This window comes from Tenrec ecaudatus, chromosome 8 (assembly GCF_050624435.1).
Source record: "Tenrec ecaudatus isolate mTenEca1 chromosome 8, mTenEca1.hap1, whole genome shotgun sequence".
Lineage (NCBI taxonomy): Eukaryota > Metazoa > Chordata > Mammalia > Afrosoricida > Tenrecidae > Tenrec > Tenrec ecaudatus.
Genome location: NC_134537.1, coordinates 28,846,345 through 28,865,180, shown reverse-complemented (window position 1 = coordinate 28,865,180; position 18,836 = coordinate 28,846,345). Strand labels below are relative to the sequence as shown.

The 18,836-nt window shown below is 44.1% G+C and overlaps 1 protein-coding gene across 1 annotated transcript; it reads right to left on the bottom strand.

Moving 5' to 3' along the window:
* Positions 1-1,268: 1,268 nt before the first annotated feature.
* HRG (histidine rich glycoprotein) lies at positions 1,269-13,679 on the bottom strand. The gene is made up of 7 exons (XM_075555879.1): positions 13,470-13,679; positions 11,319-11,435; positions 10,443-10,533; positions 8,881-9,047; positions 7,518-7,598; positions 3,224-3,325; positions 1,269-2,072 (listed from the first exon to the last, which is right to left on the bottom strand). Exons 1-7 carry the CDS (start codon positions 13,650-13,652, stop codon positions 1,269-1,271), a joined length of 1,545 nt encoding a protein of 514 aa, XP_075411994.1. The 5' UTR covers positions 13,653-13,679.
* Positions 13,680-18,836: the final 5,157 nt, after the last annotated feature.

Below are 18,836 nucleotides of genomic sequence, written 5' to 3'. Positions count from 1 at the left end.
GAAGTATATGATTCCGCAGCGTTCACATTCGAAGTGGTACCACTCAGTATGAACGCACTCTTTGTGTATGGCTGTCAGTGGTGCAGATGAGCTGTTGTAATTGGTCATTCGGTGCTATGCCATGTTAATTTTAATGTATATTGATTGTCATCATACTGGCTGGAGGTTTGAGAGAACCTGGAGTTTTAGTGGCCTCTGTAAATGCTTAAACCTGGATTTGGTAAGAAGGACAACGAAAGAGGTTTAGAGTGTGGATAAAGTGTCCTCTGATCCCAAAGGAAATAAAGAGGGGCTTCTCTGACACTCCAAAGAGAGAGCCCCTAGCCGAAGGCACCAGGACCAGTAGAGCCAGGGTTATATGAGGCAAAGGACGTCATCATCATGTGGAAGAGATTAGTCTACCCAGTAGTAGTGTCAGAGAGACTCCCGTCTCCCCTGTTTTATACGGACACAAATAGATAAACTAGGTCCAAGGAGTGATGGGGAGAGATGGTGGGTGTGCCTCCCGCGTGCAGCCCTGGGGGAATCACACCTGTGCCCACCTCCAGACACCTCGCCACTCCGTGGGAGTCTGGATCCGTGATCCACCTTGTGCGGAGAGTTACAGGACTCCAAAGAGGACTGGGATTAGGTTTCTCGTGAGCACAGTAGGGTGGCAATCTGAGATACAAATTGCTTTGCTCTGAAAATAAAGGGACATTTCTTGTGTTTAAATGTAGAGTTGGCTGGTTGAGTGGGGGGTAGAGAAAGGTAACATCCAGGTCCAGGAAGACCAAAAAAGTATGCTTCATAATTGGACAGATAACATTTTTAAAGGAAATTTGAGTGACAAGAAATAGCTAGCGGGAGATAATTTGGGTCCCACTTATAATATCTTATAATACCTTCTTGGTATCCCAACGATAGCATAAGCAATAAAACAGATGAAGGAAGAGGAAGTGGAGCAGGAAGGAGAAGGAGAGGAGAAGGAGAAGAAGGTCTAGAATTAAGGAACTAAATCCAAGAAAGAAATTCTGAATATAGGAGATTTTCCTCAAATGATGTAGTACACAGACAAGATGCACTATTGTCTTATGTTCTCTTTTTCTGCTTTCCGTTTCTCTCTCTCTGCTCATGCTATTCCCTTCCTACCCACGTTTTGCCCAATTCTAAATATGAAAGTAAGGTTAAAGTAACTTGTTATTTTTGCATTTATTACCAGTCATATTTTATTTAGCATTCTAATTCAAAACATTATTTGTTTTTTTTTCCATCAAGGAAATCATATTTTATTTGGGAGCTATATTTTCAAAAAATGTCTGGATGTGTAGAAATTCATCACTGAGCTTCCCTGGACATGATTCAGAAGCTGATTGAGGGAAGGGCTGAATCTCTGGCTTCAGAGGATGGTTTGAACATCTTGGAAAATTAGCCTCAGGAAGAGGTAGAACTTCACCTTTGTTTAGTGGGGGAAGTCGGTAAACATACCCAATTTTCCCCCAGTGGAATGCAAAGTGTCTTTTACCTGGATGTTTTTCTTTGGACTGCTTTTGTGGTGAGCCACGCGGCTGATGATCATGGGGACCTTGGCTATGGGGTGGTGGGTCACAAGGACTATGGTCATGGAAATCATCCCCCTGGGAATGCTGCCCATGAGGATGTTTTCTATGGGGATGATGTCCATGGGGCCAGTGCCCGTGGGGTCGGTGTCCATGGGGATGGTGTCCATGGGGATGATGTCCATGGGGCTGGTGCCCATGGGATCGGTGTCCATGGGGATGGTGTCCATGGGGATGATGTCCATGGTGCTCACTATGATTGTGTGAGGGTCCGTGAGTCTGACTGTGCTCAAACACAAGCTGATGGCATTGTTGACATCTTGACCCTAAACGGGGTGGGGCAGCTCCACTTTCTGGATCACCTTTCCCCCCTAGGGGAGGTGGGCATCCAAGTTCAAGTGGCTGGTGGTGATGAGAGTGATCTCTGAATTTTTTAGGTTTAAATGGATGTCGGCCTGCAGGAGGATGCTCGTGGCTTCCAGAGTCGAGTGAGTGGCCGGGGTGCTGCTGTCCGCCACTGACGTTTCTTTGTTCCTGGTAAAGGATATGGGAATGTGAATAGCATCATGTACTACAACAGGTGGAATTAATTGTTTTAGTTCCATAGTATCCAAATGTTTGAGTTCTAAAAATCAGATAAAGACGGAGACCATCGAGGCTGCTCAACTTTTTATCTCGCCAAGTTGGCACGTACTTGAAACACAAATGCCCATCCACCGCCGTCGTTACTTCACAGAAAGAAGGGCATTTTTACAAGAAACAGGGCCGGGACGCTCAGAGTGAAAAACTGGTTCTTGAGATAGAACACGTCTTGTCTTATGACAAGCTCCATACTATCCTGTTCTCGTTTCAATGTAAGTGGTGAAACGGTGCTCTAGCACAGCACCTGTTTGCTAACCAATATCTGGGAACGATTGTCTTCTAAGCACAGCAGAGGTCTGAGAAGTAAGTCTCTCCTTGATCTCTTCCTCCTAAAGGATGAGCACTTGCTTCTTCACTCTCTGTTTTGGTCAAATTTCAATTAAAAAAATTGAGTCAAGCTTGTGAGAACAAAGCTGCCCTTTGGGGGAGGTCGGACTTGGCACCTGGATGTTTGGATTATTTTTCGTTGCTTTGCTAATATAAAAAACACCGCGAAGAACATTTTTGTGCTCACCCACAAAACAGGACAACATTTTCTGGGGCAAATGTAAAATACTGTTTTGAATCTTAGTGTATATACATTTATATATTATATTTGAAGCTGATTGTTATTAGGCTAGGTTCTGTGCCAATAATCATTCAACCTCAGCTGTGGCGACTTTTCAAATTCACTCAAAGTTCATGGTCTCATCATTTTTGGTCAAGATATGACCCCTCTCAACTCTTGTAAATCATGTGAACAGCTTTCGTGCTGTCGCAGCTGTTGCATCTCTTTAGCCAGGGACCTGGTCTTGCCTCACCCTTTTCACCCCTTTCTCTCTCTCTCCCTCCACACCCCCCTTTCCAGCTGACTTCGCATCAAGTGGCTCCTCAGCTGTAGAGAATAGAGCCACACACACATCTCCACACCTGCCTGCCTGGCCTGCTCCTGCATTGCCTCCCCCCTCCCCCCACCTACAACGATCTCTAAGAGTCAAGAATGCAATGTATGAGAAACCCCACTTAGTCTGCTTATGACGATGGCTAATTTAGCAGCAGCCTACCTCAAAGTTGAAGCTGTCACAGTTTACATCCAGGTAGCTTGGAGTTTCCAAGTCAGAGGCTTCTATATCATATACCAAATTTGCTTTGCAGAATCCAAAGACCTACAAGGGAAAGAAATGCCTGTTGGTGAATTTGGTGTGTGTGTGTGTGTGTGTGTGTGTGTGTGTGTGTGTGTGTGAGAGAGAGAGAGAGAGAGAGAGAGAGAGAGAGAGATTGGAGAGACGAGAAAAAGACAATTGTCTGGTGTCAAATATAGCCATGAACTTAGACATTTGTGAATGAGAGAAGAGCTTTAGGAAAATCGGGGTAATATTATAAAATATTAAAAAGGTTAACACTTCCCCCCAAGTCAGTGTTTGAGAAAAGGACAGGTCCCAGAGTGTTCAGAACATGTCAGTACAGGTTGCTAGGTTTTCTTCCATAAGCAAGCACCAGAAGGGGACCTCCCATGGGTGATGATAGGAAGCAATACTTCATTGAGACCTTGTCTTTGAGCCAAATCAACTCAGCTCTGCCTACAGCGAACGAGGCATGATATAGAAGAGGGAGGGGGTTATACAACTTTAACTGGTCCCTGGAAGAAGTGTTGGAACGATGGAGTCAATGTAAAGATGAATCTGCATGGACCTTGTCAGGGTGTGTGTCTGCTGACTCTACCTGAAGCAGAGAGGTTAAAATTGGGTGTTACTCCAATGTTTCCTCCACACTGCAAAAACCAACCAACCAAACATCAACTAGCCAACAAATCAACAAACATTATTCTCCTGTGGAGTGCCCCGTGGTTTTGAATGGCTGACTTTTTGGTTAGCAGTTGAGCACTTTAACCACATTACCACTAGGACTTCTTTCTTATGTACCCAACCCACCACTTTCAACAAGTGGATTCCAACTCCTACTCCGCAGGATAGGGCAAAACTGCTCCCTAGGGTTTCTGAGACTAGGAGTCTTTATGGGAGCAGCTTACCTTCTATGTCTCCCACTGGTGGCTTTGAACCTTCAATCTTGTGGTTAGCCACCCAATGCTTAACCCATTGTGTCACCAGCTCTCATTTTCTATGCAACAGCAGCCCCTAAATCCAGCTGCCAAAGTCAGATGCTTTGCTAGATGAGACCAATGTGCATTGTGGTCCCGAGTACAATGCTTATGGGGGTCAGATAGGGCTGTGTTGAATCCATTCTCCACAATTTACTAGTAATGCGAGTGTAGACAACTTTCATAGTTTCTGAAATGCGGTCTCTTTTTCTATAAAATGGGGATGTTGCAAGGGCTTAATGAAATGAGATATAATATAAAGCACCTAATGTTTGGCTCCACCGCCTTTCCCCCAGCTTCCTTCATTGGATTTGCATTGCCCACCCCTTCCATAAAGCAGGATTCCAGAGCTTTAGATTGGAATTTTGAATAGCCATCAAGTAACTAGCGACTGTTTCTTCTCTTCTTGCCGGGAGAATGCTTTAAACTTCTGAAATGCTTTGGACTTGACATCAGAAGGTTGTCATTAGAACCCCGTGTCCTAATACTTGTTAGCCAAGTGCATAGGAAAATTGGCTAAATTTCTAGACCACCAGGTTCCAAGAAAATGGTGACGATACTTGTCATTTCTTCCTAGCCAGTTTGTCATGAGTGCCAATAACGCAATAGCATTTGCGGAAGTACTTTGTAAACTGTAAGTCAGCCTGTACATGCCAAGTATTAGTAATAAGATGTTCCCGCAGGTACATGGGTATCAGTTATCAGTAAGTGCTTCAAGTCCATAGTTTGTTATGATATGCACAGCTGAATGCCTTTGTATAGTAAACAACTTCTAGTATTCTCTGTTTTAACCAAGATTGATCTGATGATCAACCAAGATCAATGATATCCTTTATTCCACATCCTCTTCAGAATCCAATGTGAACTGCTCACGGCTTCTTCTCGACGTACTGCTGAGCTCATTTTTGAACTATTTATAGTAACATTTTACTTGAATGTGATATTAATGATATTGCTTGATAACATCTGTGTTCTGTTGGGTCACCTTTCTTTGAAATAGGCACACATCTGAATCTCTTCCAATAAATTGGCCAGGTAGTTGTCTTAAAGTTTTCTTGGTATAGGTGATCCAGTGCTTGCAGCTCTGCATCGATTATCGGAAGTATTTCGATCCACATCCCATCAATTCCTGGAGTCCTGTTTTTCATCTTCAGTGCAGTTAGAACTTAGTCCTTCAATACCATTGGTTCTTAATTAGATGCTACCTTTGAAATGATTTAATGTTGACCGATTTCTTTTGGTACAGCGACTCTTCTATGTTCTTTTGATTTTTTTCTATTATCATTCAACATTCATCCACAGAATCTGTCAATATTTCAACTCGAGTTTTGAATGTATATATGTGTATATGTAAAATCTTTCCGCTTGAGGAAGACTGAGTAGGCTCTTGCCCTTCGGCTTTCTAACTCCAGGTCTTTGCCCATGTTGTGATGATGCTTTGCTTTGCCCTCTCAGGCTACTTTTGAAATTTTCTGTTCAGCAATTTTATGTCATCGTTTCTTCCATTTGCGTTAGCTACAGATTACTTTTCTTCCATTTACAATTACATTTCTTCCATTCAGTTTACTGCCACTCACTCTACCTTAAAAGTAAGCTTAAGAGTCTCTTCTGACAACCACTTTGCTCTTTTCTCTCTTTCCGGTATTTTTAGTGGACTTTTACTCTCTTCACGTGTGATTTCTTGATGTCATCCCACAGATCACCAGGCCATTAGTGTCACTGGTGTTCCATGATTTAAGTCTCTTCTCAAAGTTCAGGTGGGATGTAGTTGAGGTCGTATTTTGGTTCTGATGAACTTTTAAAATTTCCTTTAACTTCAACCTGAACTTACATTTCAGCAATTGATGGTCTATTCCACAGTCAGCGCCTGGTCCTGTTTGGCTGAAGATATTGAATGTCTTGATATCTGTTTCCTATTTGATTTCTGTGTATTCCATCTGGTGAGGTCCACCTGTAGAATCACCATTTATGTTGGAAAAAAGGTATTTGGAAGGAGGAAGTCATTGGTTTTGCAAACCTGTACGTATGATCTTCTGCTTCATTTCTATCACCAAAGCCATAGTTTTCAACTACGGACCCATTTTCATTTCTAGTGTTTGCATTCCAATTATCAGTAATTATTCATGTTTGATCAATTTCAGGCTGAAGACGTTGTTAGAATTCTTCAATTTCTTCACCGCTGGCTTTACTTTGGTTCATAAATTTAAATAATGGTTTAATAGCTATATTTCTTTGTATGCATATCTGATCACCGACAGACTGTTCTCCAAGATATATCTTGAAATGCTCTTTTTGATCATGAGCATGCTGTCTGTCATTCCTCTCGAATGTGCCATTCCGGGTACAGTGCAATACCTGTCCATTTCAGCTCTCTAATGCATTCTAGTTCATTTTGTGATGATGTCCAATTTTCCTGGATGCGGACTTCAACCAGCCCTCGTTCCCATAATTAATGGACACTTGCAGCTGTTTCTTCTCATTTTGAGTCATGCCACCTCAGCCAATGGAAGTGCTGGAAGCTTCCCTTCATCTGCATGATTCACAGGGACTCAGCTTCGAGGAGGCAGTTCTTCCCCATCATACTCAGAGTGCCTTCCAACATGAGGGGCACGATATCTTCTGGCACAATGTCTCACAACGTTCCCCTGATCTCCGTAAGGTTTTCAGTGACTCACCCCTGAGAAGTGGATGGCTCATTCCTTCTTTGTAATCTCTTCTCAGCCCAGAAGCTTGACTGAGATGTGTTCGCCCTGCATGTCCCTGCTCGTGTTTGAAACACTGGTGTAGCATAGCTTCAAGCAGGACAGCGAAGAAAACCACCATGGTGTGACAAACGGACAGACAAGCGGAGGAGATTCTTAATAAAGAATGGACAGACAAATGAAGCCACCATGGTGTGACAAACGGACAGACAAGCGGAGGAGATTCTTAATAAAGAATGGACAGACAAATAAAGCCACCATGGTGTGACAAACGGACAGATAAGTGGAGGAGAGTCTTAATAAAGCCGGATCTTAGTTCCAGCTAAGTCTCTAATCAGACTACTCGGCTTTACATTTAAGTATATATTATTATAGGCACAATTTTATTCTCATCCACTGAATGTTTCTCCCTTACTTGCCCCACCTGTAAAGTGGGGATAAAAATAGACTCTATTTCGTCGAGTTGTGTGAGGGTTAAATAGCTAACGTATGTATAAATCACTTAGAAGGTGCTCTCTAAATGTCACTTTTTATTTCCCAGGTGGTCCTTCTACTCACAGTAGGATGTCTTGGAGAATGGTGTCTGGAGCAGTTCCTCACAGAGAAGTCCACATAGTAACCGGTTCTTTCCCCTCCCCTCTAGAATACAGTGGATCAGAACAAAGTCAGAACAATATACAGTTAAACAAAAATAGCTACCTCTAGCCAATACCCTGTAAGTACACTATGAGGATTTGCACTGGCCACCGCGTGCCACTTTCTGTGGTTTCCATCTAGCTCTTAAAACACTGCCTACGTGATCAAACTAATCCAATTGTATTGGAAACAGCCAAGTGATACAGAGATAAGCATGCCGACGGTGACCCTCCCCCACCCTAATTTCCCCTTCCCAGATGCTCCACCAGAGTCATGCACTCATTCTAGCCTCTTCCTAGACACGCTGCGCACGTGTACACACACTCACACACCTAATTAGTTCATATAAATGGGTTCATAGTTGAAGTATTTTTTATTTTCTTGTGTACTTTAAAAAAAAATTGTGATGTGGGTAGAAGTTTACCCCACTATAGCCCAAGTTGTAGAAATTGGTTTCCCATCTAGCACGTTGTCTACAAGGTAACAGCACTCTCCCCACTTTGTCCCCGTGTTTTACTGTTTTCCTCCATCCTTCTTTATTAGGCCCTCCTTCCTTCTGAGACCTCTTTGGTCTCAAGTGGCTCATCAAAGAAAAGGGTACCCGCCTGGTGTTATTGTTAACCTTATTCCCTACTTGTTTATTTTTGTTTGGCTGGAATTTAAGCGATGGGTGAGTTCAGCTCCAGGCCTGAAGGATACCTGAGGGCCATGGTCTCGGAGGTGTGCATAGTGTTTCAGAAACTGCTTTTGCTTTTACAGTATTTTAAAATGCTTTCCAGTCTAGGTCCAAACTGTCTTTTGAATCCTTTGTGTTCATTTTCTTGTTTGTGTGCCCCACAATTTAACTGTGGATTTTGAAAAGGCACGACAAACATCAACCAGCTATTCTACGCAATGCTACTAAGCAGGAGTTCGGAGGGTCACTGGGTTTGGAGGATAAGTGAACCGTCACGTCTCAACCATATGGCTTGGTGTGGTGATGTCTCTCCGAGCCTCAGATTTCCACCATAATCCAAGGCTGGTAGGATCAGTTGAGTTTTGATAACTCATAACACTCCGATACTGTTCTTTCTTTCCTTTAGAACTCCATGCTGTCTCTCAGATCATCACCCCCTACCCTCGGCCACCCCCACCCCCCCACTCCAAAAACAATTTGCAGGAGGATGATCCTTTGATACTTGACGTAAAGGGAGCTTGCTGAGCGCACTAAAGCAAGAGGGTCCGTGACTCTCAGTTCACAATGGCCAGGCTGCAGCCCAGGCCTTCGGGGGCTGATTGTACTCACCACTCGGGAAACTCTTTCCACTCGATCCACCCTGAAAAAGGTGAAATCATCATGTTCCGTTTTGTATTTCTCAAGGGCTTTGTTGGCTAATTTTCTGTAGGGCTCAGTATCCTCAAAGAAATCCAAGAGTACAGGACTGTCTTTGGTATTGGCCAGTGCTGAAGAGACTGGAGAAAGAATTTGGTAGTCATTCTATTGCAGGCTTGAAAATGGCAACATCCATGCTTGGACTTAATACATAGAGACATGGTGGCAAGGATAATGATTACAATCACATCCAATTTACAGATGGGCAAAGCTAGGTTATGTAATTTATTCTAGGTTAGTCCGCTAATTAAGCAGAGTTCAACTCAAACCTCGATCTTTTTGATGCCTAAGCTCCTGTTGTGATCTCTAATTTTGATACCTCTCAACCCATAGCTATTGACATGTTAATGAACTCTTCCCAACTCTGCCAAGGAGAGGGAAGCATCATTTTACTTACAGAGAAGAGAAAACTCAATTCATTCTTTCTTTAAGGCAACCTCCCAAGAGGTTGCTTCACTGTTGAAATTTTGTATTAAATCATGTTGAAAAGCAAAGCAAAGCAAAACAAAAACCAAACTCACTGTCATTGAGTCAATACCAACTCATAACGACCCCATAGGACAGAGTAGAACTGTCCCTTTGGGTTTCTGAGACTCTTGATCTTTATGGAAGTAGACAACCTCATCTTGTCCTGTAAAGCAGTTGGTAGATTCAAACTGCCGACCTAGCGGGTAGCAGCTCCGTGTGTAGCCCACTAAGCCACCAGAGCTCCTACATCACACTGAACATTACTATTTTAACCTAAATTCTCACTTAGTTTTATAAAATATATATATTTTAAAAATCATAATTCTTGACAATTAAGAAGAGCGGGGGTGGGGGTTAAGGTCTAAATTGCTAGGTTAGATTTATGTGCTGGCTACCTCTTGGGTGTATTCCCTAGACCAAGTTGGACATCTTTGAATCTCAGTTATTGCATCTCTAAAATAGAAATTAGCTTTACTTTATACCTTTGCTGGAAGACAAAATGAAATAACAGATAAATAACTTTTTTGTAAGCTGTGTGCCCTATGCAATTATTAGATATTGAACTCAGAATTTATTAAGAGCCAGGTGCTTCATGAAGTTTATTACATATACCATCCTACTCAATCATCAAAATGGTCTTGATGGATAAGACTGTTATTGTCCTCATTTTGTAAAGCAGAAAAAGGAGGCTTAGAGAGTTAAATGAACCTTCTTAAGACCACACAGCTAGGAAAATTTGAATTTGTATGTAAATCCAATCAAGTCAGATCCCAGAGGGCAGCGATGTATATTGCCTCTTCTGCATTTCTGTTTTTATATACTGAATTTCTGAACTGGTATACCACCAACTAGGTGGAAGCCTTCTCCCCATTTACCCTCAGGAGCCTGAGTCCTAATCAAGTCCGTGAGAATAGGGACCATTTCTCACAAGTACAATAGCGGATGAAGGCTGCTGTTTGAATCCATATCAGTCCAGAATTAATTAGCAAGTTAACAGTTGGCCATACCAGAACTTGTGGTGCAGTTGAAGTCATTCACTCTAAGGTCCAGAGATTCATTTGACTGTGTTGTAGCTATAACCTTACAGTGCCCAATCACCTGTGAGAAAGAAAGATTTTCTGTCATTATATACTGCTCTCTTTAGGTTGGATAAGAGGGAATGAAAAAATAATGCAACATAGCCCTACTATCTCTAAAAGTTAATTACTTTACACAGTCTCCCATTAACTCTGCTTTTAAATCCTGAATTTCCTAAGTCTGTTTCTGAGTACTGAATGCTCTAGGTACTGAAAGGCCCTCATGAGAACCTGGGAGAAACCACTTAAATAGAGTATGACATATTCAAAACATTTTTGAAGGAAAATTTTGATAAAACTTCTAAGTGTATAAATCTCTGATTTTCTAAAAGGAGATCTTCATTGTGTGCCTTTGTCCTCCTTGTGTTCTCTGGCAGCTGCCTGGCATCCCAGTCCCCATATACAGTGTGCAAAATAAACACTTAGTCCTTACTGAAGCTGCGTCGACCCCCTTTGGTTCTTTCTACTCGTGGGGCCAGGTTTGGTAGGATGCAGGTATAAGTTTACAGGTTTTTAGACCATAGTCTTTGAAGGCTAGAAACAACATTAGAAGGTCCTCTTATTTGATAGGAGAGGAACCTGAAGTTGAGAGTCATTCAGTGACTTGCCCAACATCTCACAGCTATCCAATGCAATGAGCCCTCAATTATGGCTGTTGAGATATTCTTACTCAACATCAACATAGCCTTCACGAGGCAGGAACTTCCTGTGCTGTTTGGCTGTGTTAGCCTGAGCATTTTGGCTTCCCTGGGAAAGCTGAGTAGCCTGACCGACCAGGTGAGGGCCTTTGCTGTCCTGGGTACTTACTATTTCAGATGGGCGCCTTGAAGCTTCTGGATTACAGTCATTCCAGTGTTTCCTTGATAGCACTGGACAGTCAGTTTCACTTATATCTAGGGCTAAATAATAGACAACTGTAGGTTCCTGAAAAACAAGAAGGCAACAGTAAATAGCACGTGGGAGACCAGAGCTTTCATCAATGAAAGCAATTTCTTAAGGAGAGTCCCTGATTCCTTCCAAGGCTTTGCAGACACCTCACCTTTTTATGTTATTTGCTATATCAAACTGAATAACTAGCTTCCAAGAGTCACGATGCTGCTTTTACCCACGGGCTTTAAAGATCTAACACTGCATGGCAGCGTGGGCTGGGAGGGCTGCTCGACATGACGGCTAAAATTCTGACTGATGACAATCATCGTGTGGACTTTATCTCTGCTGGCAGGTCCATCTCCTCAGCCAGCTCTTCTGGAATGTTCTTGATTTCAATTGGTTTTCAAGCTAATTCCCAGGCTGACTCCTCTATATTCTCTTTCAGTTCAACTCCTTAAAGCTTCCTTTGTCAGTGCCACCATCAACTATTGCTGTAACATCTGACTTAAACATGTGGAATCAACTTTCATTTCCTTGCTTTTGTGATCCAGCCAGTCACTAGGTCTCAAATGGCCTTTCTTCAAAATGACTCTCGGTCTATTGCTCAGCCTCACCTGGCCCGATTCCCGATGCCTTGCTCTGGCCGTCATTGCCTCGGCCCTGGATGCGTGAAAGAGCTTCCCAGCTCATCTCCCCTTTAACTGCCTCTGCCTTCCCACGTACATTGTCCCTCTCCAGCCTCCGTGCCACCACGCCAGGGTGGCGCAATGCCTATTCACCCTCAGGTCCCGCAAACATGGCAGAATTTGGAAATGGTTCTAATAGTCCCCAAAGTGCTGGCTGAATCCTACATTCCTCCACTCCTCAGAGCTTGCAGTGCCTTCTTTCTCGTACAACAACAAACCCCAATGCCATTGAGTACATTTTGAAAAGCAAACAAACAAACTCACTGCGATAGAGTCCATTCTGACTCACAGCGACCTTATAGGACAGGGTAGAGCTGCCCCTGTGAATGTCTGTAAGTCTTTACAGGAATAGAAAGCTTCCTTTATCTCGCTCAGAATGGCTGGTGGTTTTGAACTACCGACCTTTTGGTTAGCAGCTGTCTGAGTAACCACTACACCACCAGTGACTCTGCATAGGATTGAGGATGTAAATCTTTATGGGAATGGAAAAGCCTTCTTTTTCTCTTTCAGAAAGGTTTGAATGGCTGACCTTGCAGTTACCATTCTAAATGACCAGGGCTCTTGCTGGCAGTTGTCAAGTTGGATCCTGATTCATGATGACTCCATACATAATGGGACCCATAGCATTTTGTTGGCTAATTTTTCTGTAGTATATTTTTCTTCCTAGTCTTGTCTTAATCTGGGAGATATATAGAATTCCTCCCCCCTCCCCCAGCATCATAGCAGACACAAGCTTCCATTAATTGGTGGTGACACCTGAGCTTGTGCTACATTGACTGGGAAGGACATCTGGGTCTTCCACTTGGAAGGTGAGAATTCATTCTCCTGGGGTCTGGTCTTTCTGAAACTCATTTTCCACAGAACTTCTGGATCCCTCTTGCTTGTTTTCAAGTAATCCCGAAAACACTTCTTTCCTGATTTCCTACTTAGATAGAGGTGGCATGCCTGGAATTCACCCGGAATGCCCTTGCCAAGGTCCCCTTGGTCTTAAAATTCTACCCACTGCAAGCCGTCTCCCATCTAATCTTAGTATTTCCCCTCTGGTTAAATTTCTCCAGCACACATGTGGCCACTTCAATAGATCTTATCTTACACCATTTGCCTGCGTGCATGGTCAGCCTATTAATTCCTTCAAGGCAAGGCCCACAGGTTAAGTCTAATTCCTCTCCCACAGTGAGTCACATTAGATTGGACTCCACATAAGTGCTCATAAGAACTTGCAGACTGATTCAGTTAAAGACACAGAGATCTGAAAGCTTAGTTGGAAAGAAGGAAGATGACCTGATGGCAGCAGCAGGAGGGAAACAGAAAGACCTGCCCGGAGCTGTTGCGTCTTGCCAAGCCTACAGTTATAATGCCCCCTGGGGTCTCCCACTCGGCTCGGCCTTTGGCCATTCCTCACCACTTTATCCAGATGGGCATCAGCGACCCGCAGCAACTGGAAAATGTAACCATCCCGGCGCCCTTTATTGATCAGGTCTAGAACTTTCTCAGCCACTGGCTCAGCTGCCTTGCAGTCAGTGGGACTCAGGGCACCAGAGTGCGGCAGCGTGATTAAGAGCAGAGCTGCGACGAATCCCTTCATTTTGTTACAAGGCCATCCCTTAGTATAGTCTACCGCAGCAGGGAAGCTCATGGAGCCTCCCTAAAGCACACACGTGCACAAGCACAATTGATTAAAACAAAGTCTTTATACTTTTTTTATTGTGTAACCGGGATGCTGACCTTGACCCCTGGCTCCCATTCCTGTTTACAGGCTGTAAATGATTAGCGAGGCCGAAGGACAGAGAGTTGAGACATGGCTGTTGGTGAGTGGGTGGAATTGTGATCTGCCCAAGCTTGGACTTTTCTGGTAGGAAGCAGATCCAAAGTGGGTTCTTGACCACAAGCACTGCCTATGTTGGTGTGGGGGGAGGGTTCTTCCATCTGCCTGACTCACTCAGTCTGATGTCCCCTCATCAGTTACCTCGTTAGATGACAGTATGAAGGCTCTCAGTAGAACCCACTCTCTGTGGGAAGTCCCAAGTTGAACCATGAAGATGTTAAACAGAACTGGCTTCAGATAGAATACAGTGATGACATGATGCTTACTGTCTGCTTTGGAGTCAGATCTGAATTTCATTCTTGACCCTGACTGTCTAGCTCTGTGATGCTCTCCGATGCAGGGCAAGACAGGAAACTGATTCTCCACGAGAACTCTCTCTCCGACCCTCATGTGTGAAATAAGCATCAATCTCTTGGGTGGTTGTGAAGACATATGAGGAACAGCCATCGCAATTCTTGACACAGAGTCGTTGCTGAATTGGGGCCCCTCCCTGTCTCTCAGGTCCCTGTGACTGTTGACATGTGTCAGAGTGAATCTCAATAGCTCCTTGGGTCCATCGAGGACAAAACCAAACGGAGGGCAGGAATCAGGCAATTGACAGCCTAATCCAGTGAGGGGTGGAAGGGGAGGTTCAGCATGGCTGGCGCTAGGCAAAGCTGATTCACATTCAAGAAGCCAATAGAGCCATTTGGACCCAACTTCCTTACCAGCAGAAGCCAGCTGCATCAGATAGAACCAGAGAGGAGCATCCCCGTTTCCTCCCCTTTGTCATTAAGTGGCGCAGTCACTTGAGCAAAATCTACCTAGCTTCCTGATCTCTCCTCTATCAGAGGGGGCAGGAAGCATTTGTGAGGTTTGCAGTTCTCAGCCTCAGCTTTATATTGAGAACCACCAGAAATCCAAACTTCACATCAAACCAGTTGCAGTGGAGTCAAGTCTGACTCACAGTGACCCCGTGTGTGTTAGAGTGAAACCCTGCTTTGTGGTGTCGTCAATGGCTGGGTAAGCATGCGCGTAGATCGCCAGGCCTTTCTGCAGAGGTGATGTTGGGGGCCTTTTGGTTAGCAGCTGAGAAAGCTGTTTATACCACACAGGAGCTTCAGAATGACAAAGGAGTGTTTTAAAATTCTAATTATCGGGGCCTCCTCAGAGCAATTAAATCAGAACCCTGGGCATCAACATGTTTCTAAGTTCTTTTTAGGGGACTCTACTGTACAGTCAACCCTGACAGCCACACAAAAGCCAGACAGACACTGAAAGGAGGAAGGTGCTGACAGAATAAAATGAGAGGGGGTGAGGAGCACCCCAAATTAATTTAGTGAGTGCTAGAAACCAAAGCAGAGCCCCTGTGGTACTGGCAGGATGCAATGGACTGCTAACTGCAAGGTGGGCAGTTCAAAGCCATCAGTGCTCTGCCAGAGACAGATAATGTTCTCACAACCTCAGATACCCTGTATTGCTATCCAACCGGGGTACCAATTCAGTTATTTGTGGGGAAAGATTACACACTTTATAGCAAGTTGAGGAATGAATAGGAGGTGTAGAAGCAGTGAGCAAGGGACAACTCACTCTTTCAAGAATTCAACAGTGAAGAGAGAAACAGGGGTGGCTTGAGGGAGACCTATAGTCTTGGGTGCGTACACACACACCCTCCCCCACCCCACCCCAGTATAAATGGATCTTAGAGAAAACCCTTAGGAAATCCCCTGCATGTGTTTTTAATTGTTTGTCTCTGCTGCCAGGTACATTTTCGGTTGCCTCCTCGGTTAATGGCCCAGTTTCTCTGTGGGCGGGTTTACTAGGAATCAAAATGTCCACGAGAGAAGGGGACTGGAGACGGGGAGGGAGTCGACGTGCTTTGTGTCTGCTCTTTCCTGCTTCGTCTTTTTCTTTTTACAGTTTTATTGGAACATGGTCCACATATCATACAATTCAATATCAAGAATTCTACAAGCATTACCATAATCTAAAAAAAATCTGTTTTAGAATATTTTCTTCTTTATGTTTATAGTTAAATCACTTTTAAAATAAGTTATATAATCACAATCCATTCAAGTGCACCTTTCTCCCTCTCTCATATACATTGTTTGCTCCCCAAATCCCCTTGCCTTCCTTATCGCCCCCCCCATCCCTACCTCCCTTGTAAACTGTTGCATCAGATCTTATCTCTATGCATCTGCTCCTTCTGTGCTCCTCAAACTGGAAAACCCAACAGAAACAATAAAAAAATGGAAATATAATAATAATAATAATAATATATGTTCTTTCCTGAGTTAAACCTAAATTCCAACACTGGCTGCTTCCCTACCCGCCCTGCGCCCATGGAGGGGTTGCTTCTTCTGGGTAGCCCCCATCACAGCTACAGCTCCCATTATGCTTGGTCCACATTCTTTCTCCTGGATTTTCAGGCCCAAAGTGCTAAAGGCCTCCTGCATTTGCTCTTCTCCAGATCTATCAGCCTCCCTCCTCAGTGCCTTCACCTGACCCATAGGAGTTCACTAAAAGCTAGGAGGAGGTGGGAAGAGGAAGTGGGGGATTGCAACTCCTGTCACAAAACACAACGTGGATAAATGAATTTGCCCAGTCAACTTTCACCCCATCCACAATAAAGTATTTTGAAAAAGAATTTTCATGGGGAAAATGTCAAAACACACATACATGTAATGAAAAAAAAAATAAACCAAAAAACATGGATTGAATATCACCTGGATTCTAAGTTTTACTCTTAGCAAAACTGTAAAAGGAAGGAGACATTTCCTAACTTTTGAGTGTCTGGTTGTCTGGCCAGGGTCCAACTACCATACCAAACCAAACTCACTGCCTTCAATTCTAACTCATGGAAACCCTGTAGTACAGGTAGAACAGCCCTTGTGAGTTTCAGAGACAGTGACTCTTTACGGAAGTAAAAGGCCTCATTTTTATCCTGAGAACCAGCTCGTGATTTTGAACTGCTTACCTTTTGCTTAGCAGCCCGATATATAACCACTGTGTCCCCAGAGCTCATGGGTTAACCTACTGGATACAGGCAACGATCCCGTCCTTCTGCCTCCATCACAAAATGAGTGCCTAGGCCACAGAGATTTAAAACAAAAACTCCACCTTCAGTCTGAGGGCTGTGCAGGCAATGCTTGCTATTGAAATTATTATGAATAAGAGAGAGCAAAGCTCCCTGTGGGGTAGTTACATAATTTCCTATCAACGTGAAGATACATATAAAAGTGTAGGGTGGAATCTAACCTGTCCATCAGGTCACAGATGGTACTTCTTCAGGGGCAGGAGTCTCATATGAGAACCTTTATTTTTAATAAATCATTTTGTTGGGGGCTCTTACAGCCTTTATAACAATCCATACATCAATTGAATCCAGCACAAAAGACAGAGTCCCACAGGGACAGCCCGGCCTGGCTGCTATTGAGCTAAGCTGTTCCGTGCCTTTCCGAGGGGGCAGCTCAAAGCGAGACCCTCTACAGAGCCAGGTCTCCTGGCTGAAGGCGTAGGAAGCAGCACCAGTGTAAACGTGGGTGGAGGTTGTCTAGATGTGGACAAACTGTCCATCAAGTCGCACACATTGCAGACAAGAGCAATTGGTCCGCAGAAATTTAGTGACTTGCTCAGAGTCCCCTGTGAGCTGATGTCCCTGCTTCCAATAATTGCAGTGGGCAATTGTAAACATTACTCATTCTTTGCCAGACTCCGTACTGCGCCTTCATCCAGGTCCTCCCACTGTTTTCCCACAGGCATCAGACTGAGGTAAGCATGTCAATCCCATGCCATCGACGACGAGGCAATTGGGATTCAAGGAGATGAACAATGACTCTGCTCACCCAGCCTGCAAGTGGCAGAGGAGGACTGGAACCTAGGATCCCTGTCTCAACTGTCCGCTATCCCAGGCTGCCTCATACTTACTGCTCACCCCAGACTTCTCGAAAGAGATAGATGGTTTCTGTGGAAACCTGTTCTATAATATTGACCTGAATAAGATGTTCTTGCAATACCAATCAATGTCCTAGAGCAGCGGTTCTCAACCCATGGGTCGCGACCCCTTTGGGGGGTCATATAGCAGCAAAATGACAGTGATGAAATAGCAACGAAAATAATTTTATGGTTGGGGGTCCAACTTGAGGAACTGTGTTAAAGGGTCTCAGCATTAAGCAGGTTGGGAACCACTGTCCTAAAGGGCTATGTTTTTGCTTTATCTTAGTGCTCTTGCCTAAAGCCTGATGGGCCTTTTGTCAGTCATGAAGCGGATCTGGCCTTAAAGTGGTCTAAGGAACTGGAAAATGTGGGCCATGGGGAGAAAAAAGGCTCAGTGGGTCAGGAGCAGCTGGAATTTCGGATCCTTTGGTGTATGTGTGCTAAAAACTCAACCAAACATACCAAAATATGGCTGTAGGTCCAAGATTTTATACGACACCAAGAGAAATTGCTCTATTCATTTCTAGACGGAGAGCATTTACTGTGACTTACAGACTAGAACTTAGCAGGTGGAATCACTCGCTGCCACCTTAGTAGGAGCGTTCTAACAGGAGACAAGTCGCTTTGCACTTGAAGACACAAGTTTTGCACCTTTACGGCATCAGGCAGTCCTGTAATCATTATTTCTAGAAAACACGCCCATCCTATCTCAGGTCCTAGTAACTCCCGCATATGCTTGGGTAAATCCATGCAAGAAAGGTGTGTGGAACCTCACAGAGGGAATGACTGTGCTTGTCATCCCACCAGGATTAAGGAGGATTGGTTTCACCACCACCAGGAAAGGAGAGCTGGAGTGTGTCCTTCTGAGTCTTCTCAGCCCCAGAGTCAGAGAACTGTAATATCTCGCGGACGTAGTGAGAGACAAGCAGCAGAAATGGAATCAGGAGATGGCAGGAGAGGGCACATGGCCTTCCCAGACCACAGAATGCGAAAGCCAAGCACCTTTGGGTGGGAGCATCGCTGGCAGAG